This window comes from Pyrgilauda ruficollis, unplaced genomic scaffold (assembly GCF_017590135.1).
Source record: "Pyrgilauda ruficollis isolate IOZ18807 unplaced genomic scaffold, ASM1759013v1 scaffold256, whole genome shotgun sequence".
NCBI lineage: Eukaryota > Metazoa > Chordata > Aves > Passeriformes > Passeridae > Pyrgilauda > Pyrgilauda ruficollis.
In genome coordinates, this window is record NW_024523889.1 from 201,404 (window position 1) to 223,906 (window position 22,503).

A 22,503-nucleotide genomic window follows, 5' to 3' on the forward strand; every position below is an offset into this window, starting at 1 on the left:
TTTTACTTTTTTCCCAAACATTAAATGTTAGGATCCTTTTTTGAGGAAATATCATTATGTATAATGATTTTCAGGAAAAGGTAGATTGTTAATATTCCTGTGGAGTTGTTGAACTCAATTCATAGCCATTTGAAAAACTAACTAAAAGACGAGTATTTCTTCACAGCTTTCTTTTTGACCAGACAATAAATATTATTTCTTGTAGTTCAAAGACTTGAAGAGACAGTGCAACTGATCAGATTAAATTTGCAGGTTCAGGTAAATTCAAATATACAAAGAATACAACAGCCTGAAAGTTTTGAAAATATAGGGATTAACTATGCAGCCCCTTGTCATCTGTAGTTAATTAAAAATACACTGTCATCCACAGGAGCAAGAACACACAACAGGAAATTTCTGTGGAGCCTCTGCACACCCTTGGTTTGACTGATGGGGCTAAAATATGATGCAACCACCTCTCTTTCCTGTGGAAAAACATTTTCATTTGCTTCTCCACCATAAAACACAGCAATAAAATGTTCATCCTCTCCCAAAGTTACTAACTGCTCTTTCAACATTCTGCTTTAAAAGAATTTCAGCAGATTCCAGGATCTCCAGCAATTCCAAAGTTAAATAGATAGGGCAATTTCTCCTTCCTTTTATGGAAAGTGTGTAAACTTGGGAGAAAAATAAACCAGTAATCATATTCCTAACTTGCTTAGCAGCTGTAGGCAAAAAAAGGCTAATATGTCATAATTTATATGTGGAGAGATTGCAGGGGGTTAGTAGCCATGTCTGGTGCTATTGAGGCTTCCCACTGAGAGCTGCACTGCAAAGTGGCAGCTGACTGAAAACACTGCTATTTTCAACAGTTCAAAAAATGTAAATGTGTCAGTGGCTGGTCAAACAAGCTTCCACACTGGTGATTTATTGAAATCTCTCACATTAGTGAGTTGTATGAATCATTCCTGGGCTGAAAACAACCCCTGTGCACAGGTTTATAATGGATTCAGGGGCTGAATCAGTCTTGCTGGCTCCAGAGTCTCCTGTCAGAAATTAATTTTGGGCAGCCTCAATTAGACAAAGATAATTTCTACGCGTGGGATTCGCTAAGGTGCACCGAGCTGAAAGTAAATATGCTTTTCCAGGAAGCCTTGGAAGGGCAGAAGGGAGGAAAATAAACTCATCTCTCTCAACAAATGAGGGGAATTCAGTGAATCAGATCTGCAACCACCATTTCTGTTCATTAACAAAGGAAAACTGGGGCTAGTGGAGGCATCCCTGAGTAGATTTCCCTGCAGCTGTGATAATAAAAACATGAAGATATGTTGGGCTTTCAGAGCTTGTGGCAGATTTGGGAAGGGTTGCAGCCAGAAACAGAAGAATTTGACTATAAAACTGCACTAGAGAACCATCCTCATGCCTGAAACAAAAAGAAGACAAACATCTGGGAAAATCCACGTGAAAATTTACCTGCAACCACTGTGACTGGTCATTGTGGCCAGAGGTCCAGGCGTTAACTTTGCCTTGCTTGTCCAGCCGGGCTTTCCTGGGCTCCCAGGCAAACATGTCCATGTTGAGGGTACGGAAAACGCTGGAGGCAGTGATCTGGAAATCCTGGATGTGTCCTGATTTCATCCCCAGGGGCTCAGAGCAACCTGGAACAGCAGGGCAAGATCAGTGGCACTACCTGCTTATCTCTGTCAGGCGTTTAGGTTTTCTGTTATGGCAGAGAAAGCCTGCAATGCTTGAAGAAAAAGATGTAATCAAGACTATTGTTGAAGACGGTCGAAAACAAATAAATGAAAAATAGTCAACTCAAGGCACTTTGCGTCAACAATTGCTCAGGTGAGTCAAAATCAAGATAGAGAATTCAACATATTTTATTCTGGCATAAATTTATGATGCAAAACAAAATGAAAAGATGACTTTTGTCTGTGCTTTTTTATTTTTATTTTCCTCTCCCGCAGGAAAACATTGTTTCCCCTGTTCTGTTTGATTTTCCTTATGCTTTTATGCCACCTCACATCCACCATGTGTTTGCTTACTGAACAAACATTATTTTTTCTTAAAAGCACCGCTGCAGTAAGATGTTAAAAAGCACTGAGCTCTTTTACACTTTTGAATAATTTGACATCTAGGTAAAAATCCAGAAAGCCCAAAATCCCACTGAAGGAGGGAGAGCTCACAGAAAAAGAATTGTGGAGGGAGGATAGTAGGAGGATATCACTTAGGAGAAATCGATAGTTAATGGCTTATTTGTTTGTGGACATCCCACACCATTGAGTTATTTTGCTGTAGAAAAGATAGATCTTGGGCTTCTCCCTTCTCTGTTCAGCGTGAAAAAAGATAAAAATAAAAATTGATAAGTGGCTCTGTGTTCCTCTGCCTTGCTGCTCTGTGCTGGGAATGTGGAAGGCACATTTGGATGCAGAAGAGGGAGAAAACAAGATGAGGCAGCACTGAAACAAAAAGGACTGGAAACCAGAGACTGCAGGTTCTGAGATTTAAACAAAGAAATCAGAAAAAGAAAGGCAAATTGCTGAGAGAGAGAAGGCCGCTAAGAGGACAGGAAAGGTGGATGTGAGGCTGGAGAGGTGGAGTGGCACTTGGTAATTGGGGTAAAGTGAAAGATGGAAAAGACAGAGATGGGAAGATAAAAAAATAAGCTTTTTCTCATTTCCTTCCTGTCCCAGCAGTCAAAAAAAGCTGCATATGTGCAGTTGTATTACTAGCAACATGATCTTTAATGCAGTATCTCCTGTATTTAAAATTTGAATATTGACATGCTTCATGTTAAATTAAAAAAAGAAAACCAAAAACAAACAAAACAAACCCAAACAAACAAATGAAAAGCCAAGAGAAAACAGAGTTAACTTTTGAAAAAAAACCCCAAAAAACAGTCTTACATAATTGATTCTCAGTGCACAAATGGAAATGGCACAGCCTTGTCTGTAGAACAGACTCATTCAAAAACACAACAAAACAATTTTCCTGGGAGTGGGAGGAAGCAATTGATAATAGAAGTAAGAGAGACTAATCTGCTGCTTTGGAGAGGGACTTTGCTTATTATTAAATTCTGAAGTATCACTCCAGGATCACAAGGATTGTCAGCAAGTATGTTTCATCCGAGGAATGCTAAGGAGGCTCCTGTCACAAAACCATGGGTTGTCAAAGCTGTGATTCAGTGCTGGCCCAATCCATCAAAACCAGTTCTATCTTTTCTGAGTATTATTATTGATTTATGAAGCAACAGCTGTGCCTGCCTATGTGCCTGTGCATGCGTGCATGAATTAATGGGATTTTACACTCGCCTGCCTTCTCTGTGGCCCCAAAGGGGCTGGGAAGACAGTTGTTAAAGGTAACGGGAGAAAGTGAGAAGAACAGTGAGAATCTGAAGAGGCAAACGTGATGCACACACGGATGTCTTGGTGCTGTGTCACAGAAAGCAGCATCTTCCCAGCCCCTGCCACAGGAGATTTTTTGACAGAGCCGTAACCTGCAGCACAAAGGATGGGGTCATCAAACCAGCCCAGGGCTTTGTGTCATCCCCCACAGGTGTGTGTTTATAACAATGCTTATGTCTCCCTGAAACATATCCTCTTCACTGCACTGTACCTTTAAATTTGCTTTTCAACGTCCCTGTGAAAGGATTCAATTTCCATTTTTCATTTTTGAAATCTGTTGAAGTCGGAGATAGCTGATGCAGACACACGGCTACACCCAGTGGAGCATCTTAGGCTGGAATGTTTGAGATGCTTTGGATACCTCCCTCTGTGATAAATTATACCTGATGCCTCTGTATGTTTAAATCTAACTAGGTATAACTTTGCAGGTCCTATTTGGTCTAGCTTGATGGAACAGGAGAATGGAAATAACAAGAAAGAGTGGGGATTAGCACCTGAAAATTGGAGGAATAAACACAAAGGTTTTTCTCTGTTGACTCTTCAGAGGGCAGAATCTTTTACTCTTCAGTCTGTATCCATGTTATGTCCCTCATCTACCTCTTCCTTTGAAAAAGCTTGAAAAAGCTCAAACCCTCAAAGGAAATATTCAATATCCAGTGTAGCAAAGGCAAACCCACTAATGGATCTGCATTCAACAGACTTCATGAATCTTGTCTTGGACAAAAAATTGTGTAGTGTTGGCAAAAGTCTGTCAAACATATGTCACTTATTTGAGGGCAATGGTGATTTTGTTTTGATTCATACTGTGATATTTTTTGTTTCTAAGAATTGAGAGATTTAAAAAATTTTCTTCATATTTTTGAATCATAGAATGGTTTGGGATGATAGGGACCTTAATGTCATCTAGCTGCAAATCTAATTCCAACCCCTTTGCCATGGACAGGGACACTTTTCATTAAACCTTGATGTTTTAAGGCCCCAACCTGGCCTATAAATAACAAGTATAGAATTCCTTTCCAGATTACACAGTTCTGAGGACAAATGGGGAAAGAGAAACATATATTTAACTGCAGGTGTGATAAAGTCCCCCTGTGTGTTAGTTTTGTGTGAACGTTGCCTACAGGGACTGTTAGTTAGGGCTCAGGTTTTGGCTTTTCTATTTTTCAGGTTCTGTGCTGATCCATCTAACCTTTGTTCTAGGCCTGCCGTAACAAAGCATCATTAGGATCAAGAAATAGTTACCAGGGAACAGCATGCCTGAAGGAGATGAAATTTACACTCTCAGGAGCTTTCTCTGAGTGAGTCCCACAGGGATGTGTAGCTTCTGGAGGCCAGCATCCCTCTGCAGGTATTGAGAAACCCCAAACACCAAGAGCTGGGTGAATTGCTGCACAGGAAGCAACAAACACGACTGTGAGCAGCACACTGCAGGGGCTGCCTGCAGGAAGGCAAGAGTGAGTTCCAGGAGTAAGTGACACTGTTGTGTGAGCTGCTGTTACCAGCCACACACAACTGATCTGCTGTTAAAAACTACAGCTTGATGCTGCTATTAATAACAGCTTAATGAATAAAGGCATTCTAATAAGCAGTAGCTGTGATCTGCTTCTCCCCTCACATCAATACTCTGTGAAGGGAAGGGAGAGCAGGACACAATGATGTGCAAAACACAAGCAAGGCAGGAACACAGGGCCATGAAAATTAATGCCTAATTTATTGATGGTTGGCTCCACTAACATTGATCCTGGTTTTCAATGAGATCTGACTGTGGTCCTGGTAAGTAAAGCTATTTATGAAACTAAAGCAGATTGCATTGAACATTTTGCTGAAGTTTGTCCTAAGAAGGAGTTAGCCTTTATGATGATTCAATGCTGCATGTCTCCCTCTGTTTATCACTCACTCTCCTCTCTCACCAGGGCATGTTAGAGAAGGCAGGCCCCTCAAAGTGCCTTTCCACCCAAGGCAGACCACCTGGAATTAAAACTGAATTAGTCTGTGTAATTGTACCTTTCCTTCAGTAAGGTTGAAATTGCTCTGCTGAGCCTCAGCTGTCCACAGTTTTAAGAAATTATGGCCTTGACACTGTTAGGAGACCACTGAAATTAATTTACTTCACTAGCTTCTACAGTTCTTTGAGCAAAACAATTCCTAGTCATTCCGGCAAGGACTTACTCGAAATTGTGGTTCCAGAAGTGGAAGACATTAAAAAGAAAATGTGGGGGTAGATCTCTTTCTCTAGGCAGCAGTGACAGAACCAGAAGACACAGCCTCAAGCTGCACCAAGGGAAATTTAGGTTGGATGTTAGGAAAAAGGCTTTTACAGAAAGGGTGATAAAGTTCTGGAATGGTCTGTCTGGGGAGGCGGTGGAGTCACCACCCCTGGATGGGTATAGAAAAAAGCCTGGATGTGGCACTGGGTGCCATGGTTTAGTTGAGGTGTTGAGGCGTGGGTTGGACTGGATGATCTTGAAGGTCTCTTCCAACCCAGTGATTGTGTGATTCTGTGATTTTTTAAGCTAGAGAAAGAGGATGAAAGCAGCTAGACAAACTCAGGCTGGCCAAGCGCATCTCGCAGTGGGGACAAAATGCGCGCGGTCGGGAGCGGCTGGAGGGGATGGAGGGCTGTGGAGATCCCACCTGTGAGCTCGCAGCCAAGCAGCTCCATCCTGAGGGTGCAGTGCCTCCTGCAGACCTGGGGGTACAGCCGGATGTACTGGGCCTTGATGGGCGGCGTGAAGGAGTTGGCGTACGGCGTGTTGTTGTCCACGTTCCCACGGAACACCTACAGCGAGGCAACAACAACAAAAAAAAAAAAGTGTCAGGAGGATCCCTGGAGTCCCACTGAATTCCTGTGTCTCAAAAGCACCTGAATTGCTCTGTCTGTGAGAGGTTTTTCCCAGATTGTAGCTGGTTTAGCACTGCCATGCCGGACACAAGTTTTCCCAGCAGAATGTCCTGCTGTGCCGTATTGTGATGGGTTTGCCACCTGGGCCAAACCAAGGTGTCTGTCTTGTCACTCCCAGAAACTGAAGCTCCTAATGCAACTAAATTATGCCTTCTTCTCTTGATTAATGTATAAAATAGTCACAGCTCAATTAAGCCTGCAATTATTTGCTCTGATTGATGTTTATTTTTTCCCTGCTGGTTCAAAAACCTGATCCAGCCCCCACTGAAATGCACTGTAACCCCACCATTGATCACAGAGGGGATGAGTTAAACCCATCATCATTTTTCTATTCACCCCTCACTCTAGCCAGTCATCCCTCTGCTGTGTTTCTCCCCTTCATTATGCTCCTCTTCATACAACATCTTAATTTCATAATGGAGAAACTACATCTAATGCTGCACAGTGCCTGAGTTCCATGCAAACTTACACAGTAAAGGTTTTTTTTTCCTGCTCTGTGTGCACAGCTCCATCAAAAATAAGTGGTAACTATAAACTGTAAACACACACACCCCGCTGGATGATACTGTTTGTGCAGCACAGAGATTAGCATTGATGAATGTGATCTGTGTTTCCAAGGGTTAAAGCTAATCTGCCAATGCAATAAAATGAAATTGAAAACAGAGCAATGAGTAATTACTGGTAAACTAATTAATATGAAAATCAGTTAAGTGTAATAAACAGGATTATTCTAGCTTGGGGAAATAGTATTTATGCAACCATCAATTAAAGTATAAGAAATTCTTAGCAGGGAGAAAATGCAAATTTGTTGTTTTTTTTTTTTTCTCCCACAGAAAAATAATAACAGTGAAACCTATATCATACTGCCAGGCAATTAGACTTAAATACCAGAGACATCTCATACTTCTGAAGGCAGCTAAACCATGAGATGCATTCAGTAACAGATGACTTTATCTTACCATGTCTTCCTTTGTGCCTTTTACTTTGTACATTGTCCATGACTTCCCATCATTACTGTAGGCAATTTTGTAAGATTTTACGTATTCTGGACTTCCAATCCTCTTGGCACCTTGGGTTATAACTCCAGTGACTCTCATCTTCTTCTGGAGGTTTATCTGAAATAACAGCACACTGCTAATCTCATGGACACAATCCTTGATTCCTTTCATTCCCTTTTTTTTTTTTTTTTTTTTCCCAAATGAGAGGAAAAAAACATAGCTGTAGCATTTAAATGACTATTTTGTACTTGCATTAATTCTTTTCTCTTTCATGAATTTCATGTGCAAATATATAAAACGAATGAAAAAAATTGAACCAAAAGCTTGGACTATGCTTATTTCCTGTATGTATGCAAATATATTATGGATATACAGAATATTACTGGGATATTGCTTAATTTTGGCATATGGGGTTACTCCTACATATTTCCTGCCTGAAAGGGAAATGAAATAGGGTGACCACTTACCAAAAGCTATATCTTCTGTTCTGTTAGAAGCCAATTTGCAACACCATACAAAAGATCCTAAGTTAGCATCAAGTAAAACTTCCATGTGAAACTAAAACTACATGGAAGTTCTGACAACAAAGAAATTAGACTTTTCCTTGACACTCACTGAAAATTCATATACCTAGTGATCAAGGCTAAGATGCTAATCCTAAAGCAGTCAATACCAAAATATCAATCAGTGGATGTGAACACTCCTTGTGTGCTTGCCTGAGCTGAACACAACTCCTTGAAGTGCAAAATGAAGGTTTGTTCAGAGTGAACAAATTCAACATTACTCCAGCAGCCTTAATTCTGCCTCCTTTAATCACCTGTGGCAGTGGGAACCTTGGCAACTCAGGGTGTGATATTCAAACCCAACAGTGTCAGACAGTCTGTGGCAGCTGCACTCCCTCCCTTTCAGCTGAAACCTGTGACTTTTGCACCAAATGAAGCTCAGCAAAGAGCTGCCGCACCGTGAGAGTTGTGTGAAGGTGCAGGCAGATGTGCAGTGCAAAGAGATGAGTGGAAATACTGGCGAGCAAACAACTGGGACAGGGTAAATAATGCATTACACTACATTAACACTTGTCTCCTCAGAATGAGTTTTATCTTTGCTCCCCAGCGGCTGGAGCTGACCCAGTGCAGTCCTCACTTTTGGAGCATCAGTCCCAGCACAGGTATGGGAGGACTCAGAGGCAGATCTGCTGTCCAAATACCTTAATTGCTTTATTGTTTACATTGTGCCCTGAAGACTTTCTCCTCCTTGGTAATAAAATTTAACCTCTGTGAAGGATGTAAGATGATCAGGCTTTGGTGTTTTAAAATCTCTCTGTGCATACAGGAGGAAACCTCTGGTTTCTTTGTCCAAACTGTAGAATGTTGTAGTTTCTTCTGGGATTTTTTTAAAATGAGTCTAGCTATTTCTGTGCTATTTTTTTTATAGTTGCCTTTGGTGTAGTTTTACCAAATTCACCTTATAAGGAATTATTACACACCCACATACATTTGGATTAACAATGTGTGTTTTCGAGGTTTAGGCCCACTGAGAGAGAAGTCTTCTACAAAACCACCAGATTTCTTGCAGGATCTTCCCCACATATACCAAGAAAGCTCAGGAATATTTGAAACTCCAGTGGGGGAAAGGACTCACAACAGGAATTCAGACAGGTATAAATTAGAAGACATTCATTATGTTTTTCAGCCTTGGAAAACTTCTTTTCCCCAGTTTCTGGTCCCCCAGAGGGGAAAACAAAATAAAATAAATATGTTATATTTCTAAAAGGACAGCTCCAGAGACTACTATTAGTCCCATAACTACATTAAAAATGTAGCTAACATGGAATAATATCCAGTTAAAGATTTATGCAAGTCTCTTATGAGTAGTTAATTCTCTATGTGGAATTTTAGAATATTAATTAACAGGCAAGTAAACCAATTTTCCATGTATTTACAAAATTGCTAATAATGAAGTGAATACTATCTGCAAAACTAAATTAGAAAGCACAGGGAAACAGAAACCAGAGTGATTATTTGCTGTCTGGTAGCCTCTTCACATTTCAGTGCATGGGAAAAGGAATGTATAAAGAAACACCAAACAAATTTTTTTTTGATCCAGTGATGCAAATAACTAATATTTTTTTCAGCTTAATTACCAATTTTTCTATTTCCAGGTAATAATCTTTGGGGTTTTGGATGAGAATTTATGGGAATTTTATTTCCCTGTTTACTCTCAAAGAATAATTTCTAATGAAACCACTGCATTAACCACTGGATGTCCTATTCCCATTTGCAGAATCTTTCCTTTTAGAGGATTTCTTAATCAGTGCCCATCCTTTGAGTCACAAACTGAGATTTATTTTTAAGCAGTATTGAACTTGATGCAACATAAGAAATAAAACCAGGCTGCCTTGTTTTCCAAGCTCTACACATCCTGTCAACGTTTGCAGAAAAATCCCAATGAAGTGGGAAAAAAGAAATGCTTTCAAATGCATGGCTTGCTTATATAGAAATCCCTACTGGGCTAATGCCATGCTTTTCAGTGAATATGGATGCATCAGGAATTAATTTTCCCTTTGTATCCTTAGGTTCTTTAATGTGTTTTAAATTTTTCAAATTCAACCTCAGCAAAAATTGAAATTGCTGCAACTTTATCAATGGCTGTAACAAAGCATGGGCCAAAATCTTTCTTATTTAATATACTTCAGTAGGAAGCTCTGAAGAAATGGGAACTACATCCTTCAGCAATAAAAACTTTTTCAAATGTGTTTTTCTGTGGCAATTGTAAGGGAAAAAAAAAGCTCAGGAAGGTCTGATTTGTGGATTAAGATCCAGGACAGAAAACTATACGTTGTAATTACATGTGTGATGTTTTAAAACAAAGAGGTGAAAGTCACCAGGATAGGAACAAAAGAATAACATATATTTTTAAAATAGGTAATGGATTCACTTCTTAAGGATCCCTTATCATTGTCTAGATGAACTGGAAAAAAAGCAATGATGAGAGAAGATCAATAGTGTTTTGAGAGATTTATTTAAGTAATTTAAGTAATAAGGCATGGTAAAGGCCTTGCAAGAAGAAGATTCAGGCACAGACATTTGAGGAATCTACTTACAGAGGGAAAGAGAAGAGAAGAGAAGAGAAGAGAAGAGAAGAGAAGAGAAGAGAAGAGAAGAGAAGAGAAGAGAAGAGAAGAGAAGAGAAGAGAAGAAAAAAAAAGAAAAGAAAAGAAGGAAGGAAAGAGAGAAAGAAAGAAAGAAAGAAAGAAAGAAAGAAAGAAAGAAAGAAAGAAAGAAAGAAAGAAAGAAAGAAAGAAAGAAAGAAAGAAAGGATCAGTTTTGCCATTTAACATTTACCATTTAAATTTCTTTGAAGAGCAATGGATTCAGACATGACACTTGATCTCTGCTCAAGGGCCTGCATTCAGCACCACCTCAGAGGGCTCTCCTGCATCCAGTCACTTCCAAAGGATTTGACTCCCCCAGGATATGCCAGGGATTTGGCTGCAGTCCGAGCGCACCCTGTGCCCTAAAACCTTATGCCATGAAGAACTTTAGAAACTTGGATAAGGGTCTGCTTGACACCTGCAGGCTGTGGAATCTGCTCTGATGGCCTTTGCATGTCAGTGAGGAGGACTTCTGGCACTGGAATGAGTGATGAACACCGAGTTGCTCACATAAAACTGTGTGTAAATTGAAGCCAGTAGTCAGACACCAATGTATTTAAATCTGACTCTACAAGAACTGGATTATGCCACACACAGGGTGGATGGTACAAAGTCACTGTGCTGGTGTGGAGGAAAGCACAAGGAGAGCACAGGTATGGAGTCAGCTCAGTTTATGTCAGTTCAGGGACTCTGGCAAGAAACACCACTTCAGATCCTGAGCTGGGTAAAAAACTGCATGTTGAATTCATCCACGTAGCCAAAACAAATCAAATAAAATCACTTGAGGCAGATACCCTCCAGAGCAGTGTATGACTGAGAGCTGGGGAATAAAATCAACTCTTTAGTGTAAGAAGTCCCTGAAATTCCTTCTAATCTTGTTTGTTTGAACCACCAAAATCCTCCCAACTCCATGATTACACAGAGCACTCTGATGGTCACAGCAGGTTACAGAGTCGTGGCCTTTCTCCACAGGAGGGGAAAAAGGGACCAGGGTGCTGTGCTCACTACTCTCAGCACTGGTCCTCTAGGAGTGATTATCTATTAAACAATTTTCACTAATGCTTTGGACTCCAGTGATTCACTCAAATCTGTTTGGGGATGCTAAATTGTTGTCTACACCGAGGAAGATATACCCAATTAGATTTTACTGGAACCTGGGAAAAAAAAAATCCATATTGCAAAGGAAATAAATGAGGAAGATTTTTTCTCTAAGAGAAAGTAGTAATATGAACAAGGTAATTTTAAGAGTTCCTGTTGATTGTACAGTGCACCATTTTCAGAGGCAATTCAGAACCAGTCCTGCAAATCTGCATGGTGTGCGTGCAGCTCCTCTGATAGCTGTGAGTTAATGTAGGAGCTTGTTTTTCATAAACAAGTCCAAAGGGCTGCACAAAACAAAGGCCATCAGTAACTTCTCAGCATGGTTTACAAACCTCAGAACCACAGGAAAAAAGAAGATTAAATTCAGAATCATAATGTGTGAATGTAACAGAACAGCAGGGACTGGGACAGCTCCAGTGGAAGGTGTTCATCTTCCTCTTACAATTTATGATCAAATGCTAGCATATTCACTTGCAGAAGCTATAAAATGGGCAAAAAGATAAAAAAACCCACCTAACTGCATCGGCCTTATCTACATTATTGCAGGCAGGAGAGGAGAAGAGGGATGAGAAGACAGAGTGACTTCAGAAAGAGCCCTATGTGATGCTCCTGGACAGAATCCATAACCATATTCCCCTCATTTGTTATCTCACTGTTAGCAATAACACCAGTAACATTTCCTGCAGAACAGCCTTGCCTGAAGTGTTCCTCAAGAGCAAGCTTTCCAGAAATGCTCAAATTAAAGCCTATATGAAACCTTGAGTCATTGAGTCCTTAAATGTAGTTTTAGATTCATAAACAGAAATGCATTTTATGGAGAACAAAGGTGTTTACTTGTTTCAGTTATGAGATGGAATAGTGTTGTCATAAATAATTCTTCATCTTTTCTAGCACAAAGTAAATATGTCTTTACTGCTATTCACCATTACTCACATAAAAACAGGGTTGAATAAGAGATCAAGGTTATACTGGCATTAAAAGATTTATTACAGCAACCCTTCCCTGCTGATCTCATCAGGTTTTGACGGATTGAAATTTAATTTTTTTTGTCTCTTCTTTTTTTTTTTTTTTCCCTGAAGTTGTAATTCTGACAAATCTAGATAGAAAGCACCCAGACAAACATCTTCTGATGAAAAATAGGGATACTTGCCAATAGAAATGTTTTTTAATAAACTCAGGAAATTAACAACCTGACACAATCCCCTCAATACTGGGAAAGTCAGCGAGTCTGAAAGCTCCTTCCTATGCTTCCTTTTCAGCGTCCAAGACTGTTTCCTCCAGTCTGAGCAGGACAAACTGCTGTTTCACCCTGGTGCCACAGCAGCTGCAGAGCTGGGCTGGTGATGAGGAGCAGGAAGGGCACAGCAGGTCAGTCACTATTAACTTCCCCTTGCAAAGCCTCGCTGGCACCTGCACACAAGGTGCTCATCTGTCTTGCCTGTCTGTGGCTTTTTGATACTCTCCTAATCAGCACTGTCAGCAGAGCTCCCCTGGATTTAGTTCAGGGCATTAATGCAGTCAGCACAGTGGCAGTGATGTGTGTTTTAAGCAGCACACAGCGAGGATATGCAGTGATTTATCCACAGCACCACTGCTGCTGACATGCTGGAAGGGGGTCTGCCCCACAGAGAAAAACATGTTTTATTGAAAAATATTGACATGATAGTGTAAATTGTTGTCTTGTAATAGGCTAGGAGAACAAATGTTTGTTACAGATTGCTTTAAAAATTATAATTCCCAGTGTGGTTGTGGGATTGTACCTTGAGGACAGACCAATTAAAGGTTCAGCAACTCAGGTTGTTTCTGATCCCAGCCAATTTTGTTTCACTTATGTGGATGCAGGTCCAGCAAAGCACCCTCATACCTTTTCTATTACGTCCTCTGCAAACTCATCCTCCTGCTGTTTCCAGTTTATCACACCTCAGGGTAAAAACAAACGCCTCTCAGACTTCCCTCTACCCACCTGCATCTCAGCCTCAGCCAACCCTCTAAAAACAACTCATCACCTTTGCCATCCTCAGTGAGACTTATTCATGTACCTGCTTAAAATTAGAATCAGAGATGCAAATTGGACCACTAATTTAATTTGCCTCTCTGTAAAGAGATCAAAATATAGGTTAGATCCTACTTGTATGGAAAACATAAATACAAGGATTGTTTGGCCCATGCAATGCTAATGTGGAGGAACATATGTTATGAGAATTATCAAAAAGCACCTACTTCATTTGTCTTTTGTTGAGAACTTTCAATTTATGCCTCAGAGAGTTTACATAATTAGACAGACTAAAAAACTTGCTTAGTCTGTTCCTTCTTATTATTAAGTCATTATTTTAGTCCCAAAGGTAGTTGTTATGAATGCCATTAACAGGGTTATATGAATTATTCAAACACTGGCAGGTTTAGACTGCCATCTCAAGAAGGGGCCAATAATCAATCTCACATTGTTCAGAAGTTTTTAGCATTGAAAAATATCATCTTAGTTGCAAAGTATTGATCAAATGAGTATTAACTATCTGAAACTGAATGTTACCTAAGAAACACCAAGGTCATTTATTTCTATTATTAGTTTCTTCATATACTTTGAACTTATGAAAACTCTTCCTGCCTTGGGAATGTTAATGGAATCTCAGAAAGAACTTCCCCATAATGTCTAGAAGACATCCTGAAGAATCAGCCTAAGAATATGTAAATAAAAATGCCAGTGAAAATATCTGCATGTATTTCCCCTTGTAAAAGAGCTTTGATCAACAGCTCGTAGATCTAGAAGATGTGATGTCAGACTCAGGTCAAAAACACATGCATTTCTTTTCATCCTACATGAAAACAGTGTTCCTTAGGGAAAGGAAGGGAATTCAAAAAGGTGCAATATTAAAATCACCATGAAAATACACCCAGGGAAATTTCTGGTTGTGAAATAACTTCAGATACTGAGAGGTATTTTCTCTCACACACTTTGCATTTGTTTTTATGACACTTTGGCAGATGCATTCTGGTAAAAACTCTGAAGAAAATTATGATCTTCTCTCGAGCCCCAAGAAGGACAGCTGGGAAAAATTCCCACTCTGGCTTCAGTGGGCTTTCTCTAGGTCCTATATATGTTCCCAGACCAAGAAGCCATGCAATTATAGAGTTTCAAGGTTTGAAAAGACATCCAATGCACTGATGAAAGGAGTATTAACCATCTGAAATCTGAGAATTCCCAGGAGATCACACTCCCCTGACTCTGTGAGATCCCTACTGTGAGATCCCATTGCACATTCCCAGAATAAACTTATCTAGTGATAACAGTGCTATCAAATGGTGCACAACCTGTATTAAAATATGTATCTTTATCCCCTTTCTTCATGGTCAAGGTAATCCTATTGAATCTTTGGGGATAACCTGTTATTGGCTGGTTGTGTGGGGAGAGAGGCCGAGGTTTGGGATGGACACAAGGGGAGTGAAGGGCTAGTGAAGCACACAGGGGGCAGATGGCTGTGTGACTGATGAAAAGACTGCACCACTCAAATGATTTCACAGCCCACAAATGATACAGAACACAGAAAGTTGACTGAAATTATTAATATCTCCTGAACCCTAAGAAATTGGCTATTTGTGGCATCCTGACAATCATACTCATTAAATATTTTTATTAGCTTTTGAAATTAGGACTCAGAAGTAAAAAAAAAGTTCATATAGGAATGTTAAAAGTTACCCTTTGGTGACATTTTTCGTATTTAGATGTACATTTTTCCTCAAAATATTTTTCCTTGTACAGAAATTTGCAGGAAAAAGATAAGGTTAAAAAAAGGTTAAACATTGCTTGGTTTTGTGGTAGACAATCTTTGAAAAGTCTCATTGAGACAGTCAAGGCTTGAACAATGTCTTTTTATCTTAACCAGTCATGGAAGAAAAAGGGTCTAAGAGTGTAAGAGTAAAATATGCTCCCATTTTTCAGTTCACAGAATTAGTGCATGGCTTAAATTGGAAAGTCTTTGAGATGACAAACACATGCCACTTTTTCCAGGGGAGGTCAAGGAGGGTGAGTTGACTTCAGCCCTTGTTGTCTGTGGCAGTTCTCATGGTGCTGGTGACTTTCTGTGCCTCCAACAGCCTGGACTGCTGTGGGGCCGTGGAAACTGAGGTGAGATAAACTTGGACTGAGAAATGGGTGAGCAGCAGAGGGTTGCAATCAGTGTCAAGGGTCTGGTTGGAGATGTGCCAACGCTGGTGTCCCCCAAGGTTCAATACTGGGGCAAAGAATTGTTTAACTTGTTCCTCAGTGATTGCATGAGGGGTCCTCAGCAGCTCACTGACCACACATGGCTGGGAAGAGAGGTCAAAACCCCTGAGGGGCTGTGAAGCCCTGCCAAGGGACTTTGACAGGTTGCAGAATTAGGCGGGGAAGAAAGGTCTGTAGCTTAATAAGGGAAATGCAGGTCCTGCAGCTGGGCAGGAACAGCTCCAGGCAGCAGCAGAGGCTGGAGGGGACCTGCTGGGGTGGCTCTGTGAGGAAGGACCTGGCGTTTTGTGGCAGGCAATGAGCTGTTCCTGACCAGCAGAGTGTCCTGGGGGCAAGGAAGGTCCATGGGGTTTGGGGGGACATTGGAAAGAGCATTGCCAGCAGGTCAGGAAGGGGATCCTGCCCTTCTGCCCAGCCCTGTGAGGGCACATCTAGAGTGCAGCGTCCATCTCCTGCTCAGGACAGGAGGACAGGGAGCTGCTGAAGCAGGTCCAGTGAGGGAGAGGGACGAAAGTTAGGACCTGCAGCATCTCAGGAAGGGCTGAGGGAGCTGGGGCTGCTCAGCCTGGAGAGGGGGGCTTCAGCCCTGGCTGGCTCTGGGTGTCCCCATCTGTCCCTGGGTTCCCTGTCTGTCCCTGTCCCAGTCTGTTCCTCTGGGTCTGTCTGTGTCTCTGTGTGTCCTGTCTGTCCCTGGGGTCCCGGTCTGTCCCTGTGTCCCTGTCTGTCTGTCCCTGTGTCCCCCTTTGTGTCCCAATGTTTCCCTGTCTGTTCCTGTCTGTCCTTGGGTGTCTCCATGTGTCCTTGTCTGTTCCTGTGTCTGTCCCTGTGTCCTTGTCTGTCCCTGTGTCCCTGTCTGCCTGTCCCTGTCTGTCCCTCTGTCCCCCTGTCTGTCCCTGTGTCCCTGTGTCTGTCCCCGTGTCACCCTGCATTTCCCTGTGTCTCTCCCTGTGTCCCCTTGTCTGTCCCTGTGTCCCCGTGTCCCCCTGTGTGTCCCTGTGTCTGTCCCGTGTCCCCAGTCTGTCCCTGTGTGTCCCTGTGTCTGTCCCTGTGTCCCTGTGTGTCCGTGTGTCCCTGTGTCTGTCCCCGTGTCCCCTTGTCTGTCCCTGTGTGTCCCTGTGTCCCTGTGTCTGTCCCGTGTCCCCCTGTCTGTCCCTGTCTGTCCTGTGTCCCTGTGTCTGTCCCGTGTCCCCCTGTCTGTCCCTGTCTGTCCTGTGTCCCTGTGTCTGTCCCGTGTCCCCCTGTCTGTCCCTGTCTGTCCTGTGTCCCTGTGTCTGTCCCGTGTCCCCCTGTCCGTCCCTGTAGCAGAGGTCAGGGCAGGCCCAGCCCTGCCCCGGGCCCAGCGATGGCCCCGGAGCCCCGGGCAGGGCCTGGGCCCAGCGCTCCCCTCACGGGAGGCAGAGCCGCTGCCCCGGGCAGAGCCAGCCCCGGCAGAGCCCAGAGGGGCTCTGGGGCCTCCCTGGACCGGGATATTCCAGAATTACCTGGGCACAATCCCGTGTGCTCGGGGTGGCCCTGCTGGAGCAGGGAGGTGGCACCAGGTGAGCACTGCGGCCCCTGCCAAGCTGGCCCATCCTGGGATTGTGTACATATGCCTGCATATCACACCAAAAAAATCTTAATATCCTGACGTGTAGTCTTACTTTATCTGAAACTTTGCTCCCTGAACCTTAGTTTTATTGAAATAACATGAAACAACACTTTTCTAGAAGTCAAGTCTAGCAGGATGGAGACTGTAGGTGAGGATCATTCACTTTGCCTGCTTTTAAGCGAGTGTTTAGGAGGTAAAAATTACTCCTTTGACTATCACACATCAGCATGACATCATCTCACAGATTTGGATGCTGTTCTCCCCACAGGTGACTATGATACCCACACATCATTCTGTTATGGACCACCACAGAGGTGCTGGGGCTTATTTCTGATGCAATAACCCACATGGACACACCTTGGTTGCTTTTGGTGTCATGACTTTCTAAGACTTGATTGCTTTTAATATCAGAGTGGCAGATGGGAAAAAAAAAAATCTAGTTGGAATGCACAGTGTTGCAGATGAAGGGGATAAAGTGTTTAAAGGTCCTGTTCCTTCAGCCATTCAGCCACATTAGGTGGGGTAATTAAGGAAAGCTGGCATGGGGGGTGACAGAGCATGTTATGGATGGTGTTCATAACAGCATCAAGCCTCAGTTGCCATGAGGACGCTGACTCAGAACTGTTTTGTGCACCCAGAACCTCAGCCCAAAGTTGTCTGAACGTGTCTGTGCCTGGGATGAAAGCAGGATATGTGATACAAAACGGATACCAAGGCATGGGGCACCAGGGAGTCTGTGGATGATTACACTAAGAAATAGGCTCTGAGCTCCCTTGTTTTCTTCTCTGAGTACATAAATTACATTTTTGGCCTGTAAGCTAAATGTTTAGATGCTGAGGGAGGTCTGCAGACAGCAGACACTGGTATTGAGTTCACTGAAGTCAGTGAATTTATGGCAGACTTTGGCTAGCAGACAACCTCTTCTAATTCCTGCAGATCAAAGGGCCTGTGTGGCATTGTTTTAATTCAACTGCACTTTCCTTATTAGTTTCTGTTCTCCACAGCCGAGGGCTTTCAGGTACTTACTGCCTCTCACCAATATTCTCCAAGGAAATCCTTCTATGATTTTGAGCCAAATTTTGAAATATTGACAATAAAAAGAAGAACTTTAACAACCTTTTAGCGTTTAACTTAGCAGCTTAAATCTTCCTATGTGGTGCACGTTACCTTGCAGGATGACTCTGAGACTGTGCTTCATAAAGTTCACCTGACACTGAGATGAGAGCTACATTAAGTGATAAAAAACATTTAAGCTGCAGTGACAGGTATTTTTGGAAGCCTGTACACCAGTGCTCATGAATGAGGAAATGAACTTTGACAAAATGAATGGTTTCACAGATGGCAGTTTGCTTGGAGCTCTCACCAACAGATGTTTGAGTGAATGTTCTGCAAGGCCTCTGTGTATTTTGGGTTTTATCATTTCATTAGCAAATAGCTATCACCTGGTGTGTACTTGCTCTTTGGAAGCTCTTGATGAAGAAGCTGTTAAATTTTTTTCCCTTGCCTTTTTTTTTCTTTTTTCTTTTTTTTTTTTTTTTTTTTGAGGAAAAAACCTACACAATACTTTGTGGTTTTCTGCTTGGGGATAAGAATGATGGAACTTAAGGTTTTTTATACAAATAATTTTTGTGTGTCATAGTTGTTATGATTAGGCTTGTGAGATTCATAGTCACAGAGTTAATTATGTCATGGAACTGAAAGTCTCAAAAAGGTGAGGCTGAGAGCCAGAGGTGGGATTGAAATTAAAAGTGGTGTGGAGACACTTGTGTAAAAAACAAATTAAGCCTCAATCAAAATATAAATTCTACCTAACAGCAATAATGTTGCAATATATATTTAAACATTTTTTTTTTTTAAGCATTCTCTGTGCTTTTAAAGGAAGAAAGGCTAAATAAATAAGACAGAGATCAGGGAAATTTTTTGCCCTGACTCTGCTGGGCTAGGTCCCTTTCCATCACAGGTCATCTTTTTTATTAAAAATCTCTGCAGCAAAAGTGTTTACTCATAGTTTCAAGAAATATAGTGAAGAATTTTTCTTACAGCTGGGCATAGTTATTAAGGAAGCTAAATTAAAAAGGTAAAAAGTAATATTTAAAACAGACATGCTGATATTGTAAATAAACCGAAGGTATTTTACTTTGGACTGGAGTACTAATATATTTAAATTGCCAATCAGAGATTGGGCACATTTTCCATCAAACTGCTGTATTTCTCATTATTGTGTTTCATCTGAATTTTAACACATAATGTCAAAAAAAAGGTTTGGGGAATACATTAGAAAAATTATAGAATTATAGTTCTCTTGCCATGTAGTCTAAGACTTATAGCTTTTCCATTTTGAAGTTACAACTTGACTTTCAAAATTGATTCCAAACAGAAAAAACATATGAAATATAGATGGAAAGGGATGGAGTCTTCGAAGAAGAAGAAACCCCAGATTAAATATTTGGGATCATCTTGTATGCAATAAAAACTAGAGGAAAAAAGCTGCATAATCAGCCTGAACCAACTTTACTTCCCACTTTTGATTCTGCAACCAAAGTGAGCAGTCTACCTGTTGTGTAGATTAATCCTTCAAACCTCCAACTACTCACAATAACAAAATAAATATTTGAATATTTTATTTTAAAAATTTGTAAGCATGCCAACATCTCTGGAGAGATAACAAAATATGGTGTTTATTATTCAATTTAGTACTTTACATTTATACACAACAGTCTCCAGCAAGAGGTCAGGTGTTCAAACACATCTCCCACGTAGTGGCATGCTGCTCAGTAATTAGTGCATTTTCTCAAAATTCTCCAGGTGTAAGCTATGCTGGAATCTGCTCTTGGTGCCTGTGGGTTTTACACTTTGTAAAAGCAATTTCCGAGTCCAAAAGTCCACAAAATATTTAAAAGTTGTGAATAGGGGAAAATTAATTAGGAAATATGAGGGTGGTTAAAACGGGGAGACCAACCTGGGAGTGGTGGAACTGGGAGAGGAGAAGTGTAAGGGCACAGGCATGGATTCCTGGGCTGAAATTCACTGGAGAGAAGTAATATTCACACATTCCTGCTGGCAGTTTGGTTTTCTTTTTCATTAGATTGTAGATTTGTAGAGTTTTTTTTGTTAGGTTGATTTTGGATATGGTAGAGGGATAACAGACACAATAATCCTGCCCATACCTATTCTGGTTCATACTGCCCTAAAAAGCATAACTAACATAGGAATAGAAAAATACAGGTGCAAGGAATGAGCAGAAATGAAGTGAAATCAGAATAAAACAAACGAACATTTTTTAAAACTGTAAACGTGAAAGGACAGAAGGGAAAAGAAAAACCACAGTTAAAAAAAAAAAAAAAAAGGAGTTTACAAAAAAGACTCATTACTGGAACAGTCAGTGTGAGCATTTTGGTTATACTTCAGGACCAATTAATGAAGAATAGATGTATGTGATTTTTTTTTTTGTCATTGTATTTCCAAACCATAAAAGTTAATATCACTAATAAAGTGCTAAGCAGTACACAGGTGTTATTTTATCACAGCCAACCTGTGAGGAGAAACAGAGGTCAGGAGAACTTTAAAAGGCAGATATGACTTACTCAGGCTATAATTTGCTTCCAAAAACGTGGTCAGTGACCCTTTAAATCACAAGCCAATTACAAGCATTGTAGTGCCATTACTAATTACATGCTGAGAGTGTAAATTTAAAATGGCAATTTCAATTTTCAGTTCATTGGGAGAATGCAGGAAAATGAAATTGCATACTAATTAGTTCATGTGTATCAGACACCTGAAAGATTACAGAAAAAAAAAAAAAAACTTCTGCACTCATTACAAGTGAGTTATAAGCAGAACACTCAAACCTTTTATTTGCCAGGCTGCATATAAATAAAGAAATTAAGTGACAAAGAAAATTGATAATGATGGAACAAGGCAAAAATAGCTACAGGCCTGTACATAATCATACTTTGAGGGATTTTGCCCATTATACACGGCTTCCTTTAGAATTTATCTAGCATTAGAAACTACAAGAGGGGAACAGGAGATTGCTTTAGGTTCAACCATGCTAAATATTAATTTGCATGTCCTAAAAATGGATTTTCTGGCTTTGTAACTTTCCACTTAATCTCTGCCAAACACTCACACCGTTTTTCAGTGCCTTCTTCTGGACCAGGTCCTTCATCATTCAGAGCAGCATGGAAAAGGTTCCATGTGCAGGCTGTTCCCAGTAGGGTCTGGGGAGAAGCTGGTGACACAACAGAGCAAAAACCCAAGTAGAAGGTTTGGCATCTTTTCTCCCATGAGCCTGAAATTTAGCCCAAATCTGACTTTTTTCATCCCTCCAGACACATTTATGGAGCACCTCCCTGGGCATTACAGAACCTGTGCAGAAATAAGACGTGGGATTTCTGCTTGTGCTCTCGTCAAACTGTTCCCCCATGTGGGGGTCAGGCTGTGTTTGTTTCTTGAAGCTTATTTCATGGTTGAAGAACAAGACAGTGCTCTGATGTAAAGAACTACTGTGCATAAAGTGTGAGTCTGGGGATGTCTCCACCTTGCCAGATCTAAAAAGATCTGTACATTCTGCAGTACACCTTCCTTCCATCATCTCCCTAAAATTGTTTCAGATTTTCTGGTTCCAGATGTTTTAAGGAAAAAAAAAAAAAAAAAAAAGGAAAGAAAGAAATGCTCTCAAGGCCTCTGCTCTGAAATTACAAAGAATCTTTTTAATTTTGCTCTGACCTCAAAAAAAGAGGATTAAAAATAGCACTTGGGAAGTTTTGTGAAAACTATGGACTAAAGTTTATTTTGCAAGAAAAATGAGAAGGAAAATAAGAGAATGCTTAAAACACATTAATTGTGTGATGTAAGCTTCTCAAAAGTCCTTACACCCCATGGTTGTCAAATTTATAGAATAATCTGTAAGGGACTGGAATAACCTCCAAAACTCCAAAAAAAAGAACAAATTCTTAAGACCTGTTGCCATGGGCTGAGATTTTAGACACATTTTCTCCACTGGCCCAAGGATGTTCCTTGCATATAAGAGCAGAGGGAAGACTTCTCAGGGAGCAAAGTCCAAGGGAGCCTGGCAGCTGCCCCCATGGTGCCAAGCACAAATGTGGAAGCATCAGACCATTAAATATCCCCATCCAGTTCTTCTCCTCAAAAA

At 41.0% G+C, this 22,503-nt stretch overlaps 1 protein-coding gene across 1 annotated transcript in view; it reads right to left on the reverse strand.

Annotated features, from left to right (window-relative positions):
* Positions 1–22,503, reverse strand: part of EDIL3 (EGF like repeats and discoidin domains 3) — a 95,905-nt gene that overhangs the window by 43,651 nt on the left and 29,751 nt on the right. Inside the window, exons 3-5 of the mRNA XM_041471103.1 lie at positions 7,248–7,403; positions 6,021–6,165; positions 1,453–1,637 (exon numbers count right to left, since the gene is read on the reverse strand). Of these exons, the coding sequence (XP_041327037.1) occupies positions 1,453–1,637; positions 6,021–6,165; positions 7,248–7,403 (486 nt within the window). The remainder of the gene's footprint in view (positions 1–1,452; positions 1,638–6,020; positions 6,166–7,247; positions 7,404–22,503) is intronic.